The sequence below is a fragment of the Pyxicephalus adspersus genome, chromosome 1 (genome assembly GCF_032062135.1).
Source record: "Pyxicephalus adspersus chromosome 1, UCB_Pads_2.0, whole genome shotgun sequence".
In the NCBI taxonomy this organism is placed as follows: Eukaryota; Metazoa; Chordata; class Amphibia; order Anura; family Pyxicephalidae; genus Pyxicephalus; species Pyxicephalus adspersus.
The window spans coordinates 175,309,551-175,315,364 of record NC_092858.1 but is presented as its reverse complement, the minus strand read 5'-3'; the positions used below and the strand labels follow the sequence as shown (position 1 = coordinate 175,315,364).

Sequence of the window (5,814 nt, the reverse complement as noted above, 5' to 3'; positions counted from 1 at the left end):
ACTCAATCACAAAAGTCCTGTTCACGTTACAGTAGCAATTTATAGTTGTAGATCCTTGGAAGGGGGTTATTCCTTTTGTAGACTTTTATTACACAGAGGTGGCCATTGGGCCCTTTTGGATAATTACCCCCGACCTAGAAAGACACCAATGTCAACTTTCAGATGAAATGGGCAATGGCAGGGGGTGGTGTTAGTTTGCTTTGATCACCAGCATACCAGTTTCAGGTGCAATCACTACAAAAAATAAACGAAAGCACAATATAAACCCAGTTTGCACATCTCTGAAATAAACAGCAATGCAATTAGAAAAAAAAGAATGCTAAAAAGAAATTAGATTTTATTTAAAGACTATTCCAGACTGATAGAACCACGCACTCTCCCAAACAAACTGGGTGGGGGGCAAAGAAGTCGAAAAGCCAGAAAGAACATCCGTCACTCCCTGCGAGTCTCCATGGAAACAGAGTTCAATCAAACAATATATAATAATATGTGATAGATTGTACAGCTCTCTGAAGAAGCATTCAACCTTTTTTTTTTTAACCTTTTAATAATATTTTTTTTTCTTTCAAGTGGAGAGAAGAAATGTTAGAAGTGAACGGTCGGAGTAAAACTCAAACGGGTCTCTTTCCATATTTGGCGACAAGCAAGTGCAAGAAAAAAAAGGGTTCGTTCGTAGTTTCGCTTAATTTTCGCTTTTTTGCACATCTGCGTTCGGCGAGGCGGTGGAGGAGATCTTAAGATTTTTCTGCAGGACGTGAGCGTCGGCGGGTTCTATCCTCTTGTAATATTTCTTCTTTGTTTCGATGATCTCAAAGCCAAATTTCCTGTAGAAATCTATGGCTGATTCGTTACTGATCTGGACATGTCTGAAAAGGGAAAGGATGGATGGCAAAATTAATTGACTTCTAGTAACGCAACAGGAAACTAAATAAAAAAGTGGGAAATCACCAGCAGGTGAATCACTGGCATGCGATAGGTTGTGTACCCACTGTGCCAACTCTCTGCCATAAGAAGATGGGCACAGATGTGGAGGACACACAGATAACCATCCTGCCATGCAAGTCCCTGCAACTCTGTTCTCACATTCACCTCTGGCATTCGTATAGAAGAGGTGAGGACCAGTGTGGCAGAACTACTCCCGATGGGGTATATATGAGGGTCAGCATTTTCATGGGGAGTAGTAAAATTAATACACTATTACAATGGGACTTAGTGTTCATCAATGTAACGGGTTACAGGTTGTCTACCCTGGACATAAAGGATAGCCCTGGTTAAACAGATATCAAATACATAGATGTGCATTGTTCAACCAGCTGGTATTCAATTTCTGTTCAGATACTTTTAGGTTCCCCGCAGAAACACAGCAAGGGTGACACCACTATTTACTTCCTGTGTTGTCTGCCTACTGTCAGACTGCAGGGGGGATATGATCACCCTGTATAAATATATAAATGGTCCATATAGAGAACCCTTTTCCCCCCCCATTATTCACTTTAGGATCATTACAAAGCACAAGGGGGCGCTCTTTGCATCTGGAGGAAAAGAAGTTAAAGCTCCGGATAAGGAAGGGATTCTTCACTGTAAGGTCTGTGAAAATTTGGAATAGGCTCCCTCAGGAAGTAGTTTTAGCAACTACTAAAGATTGCTTTAGGAAAAAGCTGGATGATTTCTAAAAGCACAGAATATAACTGGGGATTAAAGCATTTAAGTAAAGATACCAGACTGTTGACCCAGGAAACATCCGATTGCCTCATGGAATCGGGAAGGAATTTTTTTCCCCTGTTGGAGCATGTTGTACCAGAGTTTTCTGCGTTCCTCTGGATCAACTATGTCTATGGGGTTTTATATCTGGGATATGTTTTACTTCCCTAGTGGTTGAACTTCATGTCTTTTGTTACCTAACTTACCATGTAACTATGGCGGATGCAGTTTTTCTGCCCACACAATCAGTGAATAAACAGCATTGAAGTTAACAATATCTGCAGTCTGAAAATCCCACATGCGAGTTCACTCTGGAGCGTGCATTACAGCCTATTTCAGATACTTACAGATAGATGTTGTCGAAGGTGCCGTCTTTTTCACAAATGTTTAGGACGTGATTTAGCATCTTTGTGCCTAAAGAATGGAGAAAAAAAGTTAATTCTTTTTTCATAAATAAAATTCATAACCATTTGACCTTTTATTAACCTTAAAGTGGACCTATCACCAAAATGTTTACTTTACATAAAAGGGTGGATAACCCTTTGATACAAAGTAAAAAATACTTTCTTTAAAAAGTGGGGAAACCTGGCCACAGCTGTAAAGACAGAAAGGGAGTGCAGAGCCTCTAGGGATACCCACGTCACGTATCGCAGGAGGCTTCTGTCTGCTACTTCCTCCTGGTATCAGGGGCTTTTTCCTGCAATGGGAAAAAAATGTCAATCTCACACATGTGCAGTGAGGTCGGCACACTTTTCCCCCCCATGTACAACAAGCTATGTCACCCCATCTCATGCTTGTGCAGTGCCAGTTGAAGAAGAAAGACAAAGATGGCGGCACCCGGCACTTCCTCCACTTCAGGACGAAGGAGAATTCTAGGTCGGCGTGAGATCCCATCCAGGAAAACTCCAGGGGGATCAAGTGCTTTGCCAAAGAAAAGGCAAGTGGGATTTTTTTAAATTTGTTTTTAATATATATTTTTTTATGTTTAGTTTAGGATTAATTAGGATCTAATAGATTCCTTTTTTGCTATTTTTTAAAAATTTGCATGTACATGTGTATTCATCTCATTAGGGTTTAATATATCACTTAAAAAACAAAACATAAACAAACACTGAAGTAAAAAGACTAAAAGCGGCATCTTTTCATTAGTAAACTGCTTTGCAATCATGATTGTAATGTCTTTCCAGTGACAGAAATTCTAAAATTTACACAGTTACCTTTTTTACTTTTTGTCTATGGTTTGCATATTTTATGTACATGTACAAGGGAATGGGTGGGGGGCTCTATTTTTAACCTTTTATTCAATTTTTCTTACTTTTTACTAGGCCCGCTTGGACCACATAGAAGCTCTGACCTGGCTCATAAAAAAATATATACACAAACCTGCTGCTGTAAGAGCTGTGAGATTGCTCACATGCTGCCACAAACATTTGTAGCAGTTGAAGGGTTAAAAATTACTTTACAACTTTAACTTTTCAGTAACCACCCAAAAATAGCCCGGTGGTTATGGAAAAGTGGGCTAAAAGGCTGGGGAGAACACTGGTAATATTAAATACGATAAGCAACGCTGAGCTATTGCATACTGGATTTATTATTTGGATATATTGAAACCTTAGTTGTACTAAAGTCACTGCACAAGAAACAGGCCCATAGGAGAAATGTCAAAAGTGACGTTGGGGGTAGAGGTGAGAATTGGTTAAAAAATGGTCAGAATTTCATTACAGAGCTTTTCTGGGCGTAACTTCTTCACATTGCCTGTCCTGATGATGGGGTAGAATTTCACAGCTAATGCTTCATGTAAAATAATTATTTTGACAGTGCAACAAAAACATTTTGTGCCTCCCGAAGTTTGGAAGACCTACCTATTCCTAGCCTACGGTACGGTGCCAAGCACCCCAAGGTCATGATGTACAATCTCTTCTGATTCTGAGAGTGATCCACCCTACAACATACTGCTCCCACTGCAATGTCGTTAAAATAAGCTGCAAAGAAAAGAAAACATAATTAGGTGAAAAATATATTCACATTATGACAATGATCATATGGAAAAATCAATAAGGGCCACATTATCGTCTTCTTTCCATCCAATGGGAAAGCAGTCAAGTCCGTGACACCCCTACAAACACCTTATATGTGAACATACCCCCTGTGATCATAGCAAAAACACAAAGCCAAGGGGCCCAGAACTATTTTTCCGAGATGGGAGGCTTCCAAGAGAACCGGTCACTTAGTAACATGGTAACCAATTTGCTTCGGACACATTCACCGGTGAGGACATTTTTAAACTCAGCAACATTATAGAACGCCTCCTAGAGGCCCAGAGGCGTGATGCAAGTGGTGGGTTGACCCCCTTGAAAAGAAGTCATGCAAATATCAAAAGGAAGTAATGGGTGGATGCCATTTTGCAAGCAGACCATCTAAACTACTGCCAATGTGTATTGCTTTACAGCTAAAAGAACTAAAATAAAATAAAGGGGGGCGGGACTAGAGACAGTCAGACACGAAAGGGAGGGGCTAGACAATGCTGGTGAGCAAATAAGCGGGTCTCTGATTTGATGCAGCTTCTAATGCATAAAAAAGTTTACAAAGCAGGCAGATAAATCAGAATAAGCATTTGCAGCTTGAGAGAGCAGCCTATATGAATGCAAATAGTAAAACAAGGCTGGAGGGCAAAATGTAAATTTTTTTTTGGTATTTTACATTAAGAGTAATAAGAGCTCTCAGAAGATCTTTTTGTAATTGGAGTAGTTTCAAGTCATGTTCTAGTGACAATGATACCAAATAAAAAGAAAAAAGGTAAAATTTGCAGCAATGATGATGTAGGGATTGAGGACACTATCGAGAATTCCTGGTTTGAATTTCAGCCAGGACACCATATGCATGGAGTTTGCAAGTTCTCACAGTGTTTGCGCGAGTTATCTATGGGTATTCCGGTTTCCTCCCAACATGCCGTTAGGGTAATTGGCTTCCCCCAAAAATTGCACCAAGACTGTATTAATGATATAGGACTATGGTAGGGACATTAGATTGTAAACTCCTTTGAGGGACAGCTAGTGACATGACAGGACATTGTACAGCGCTGCACAATATGCCGGCGCTATATAAATACTAGTTGATAATAATAATAATTCCCGAAGGTAATTTTTTGGACAATCTTTGGAATACAGGAACATAAAAATGGACCCCATAAAGCTGAACTACAAAATGCAGTTATTCTTATAATGATCCAGGAAAGTTTTCCAACTTTCTTCCGACCAAGCCTAAGGAAAGGGATTCTGTGTGAAAGCAAAGTCACATTCTGGTCAATAAAATACAGAGAATTTCACTTGATTTTCTGTTTTGATTGCTAGCATTGTGCATCCCTTTACTCCGAGCTGTACGTCTCACCTTGTGCTATACACGTTATATATTGGGCTTCATTCAGAAATGTCTCAGCCTGCTGGATGGCAATGACTAGCAGAGACGTCTCATCTCACATCCATGCGGGAGATGCCCGATAATGTAAACACGATCAGTGTACGTACCGAGTTTTGCAAGCTCTCCGACTTCCAAGACATCCTTATAGAACTTGTCATTGTAGCTGACTGGGAAGATGACCTGGTTCAGCCTCTTCAGTTGTTTTATGTTGTGTGGAGTGACATCTCCCAGCTCGATCCGGCTACTGAAACAAAGCAAAACATGCTGAATTATCACTCCACAGACTCAAGCCGAAACACAATAAAACAAGAGAAAAAAAAATCAACACATCATGGTGCAGACATGGACGATGCACGAGCAATGCAATAACCGAACATACCAATGTGCAGCAATGCATTAAATACAGCTCATCCTAACGGCACCCCAACACCCCTCAGCAGTGCAACACAATGTCCTGAACACTGCAGCGTACATAAAAGTCCATGTTGTGTTATATGTGGGGGCTGCGTGAGCACAACATTCCCAAGTGTGTTCATCAATGCAACTGTGTGAACAATCCCCAACTACGTCACATTTGTGATCTGGTCAATTAATAGTGTAACTCGTGTACCAAACTCAAAGTATTCTTAATATAGGCTGTCAGTCACATATACACACACACAATATATATATATATATATATATATATATATATAT

General features: G+C 40.1%; 1 protein-coding gene across 2 annotated transcripts in view; it reads right to left on the bottom strand.

Annotated features, from left to right (window-relative positions):
* Window positions 1-317: 317 nt before the first annotated feature.
* The window catches only part of NAA50 (N-alpha-acetyltransferase 50, NatE catalytic subunit), a 19,448-nt gene continuing 13,951 nt past the window's right edge, over window positions 318-5,814 (bottom strand). The window contains exons 2-5 of one of the 2 annotated variants that reach the window (XM_072398436.1): window positions 5,226-5,359; window positions 3,564-3,683; window positions 2,049-2,115; window positions 318-866 (exon numbers count right to left, since the gene is read on the bottom strand). In XM_072398436.1, coding sequence (XP_072254537.1) covers window positions 683-866; window positions 2,049-2,115; window positions 3,564-3,683; window positions 5,226-5,359 — 505 coding nt within the window. In that variant the 3' untranslated portion in view covers window positions 318-682. Of the gene's footprint in view, window positions 867-2,048; window positions 2,116-3,563; window positions 3,684-5,225; window positions 5,363-5,814 lie in introns of both variants that reach the window. The other variant, XM_072398435.1, reaches the window with a different exon arrangement.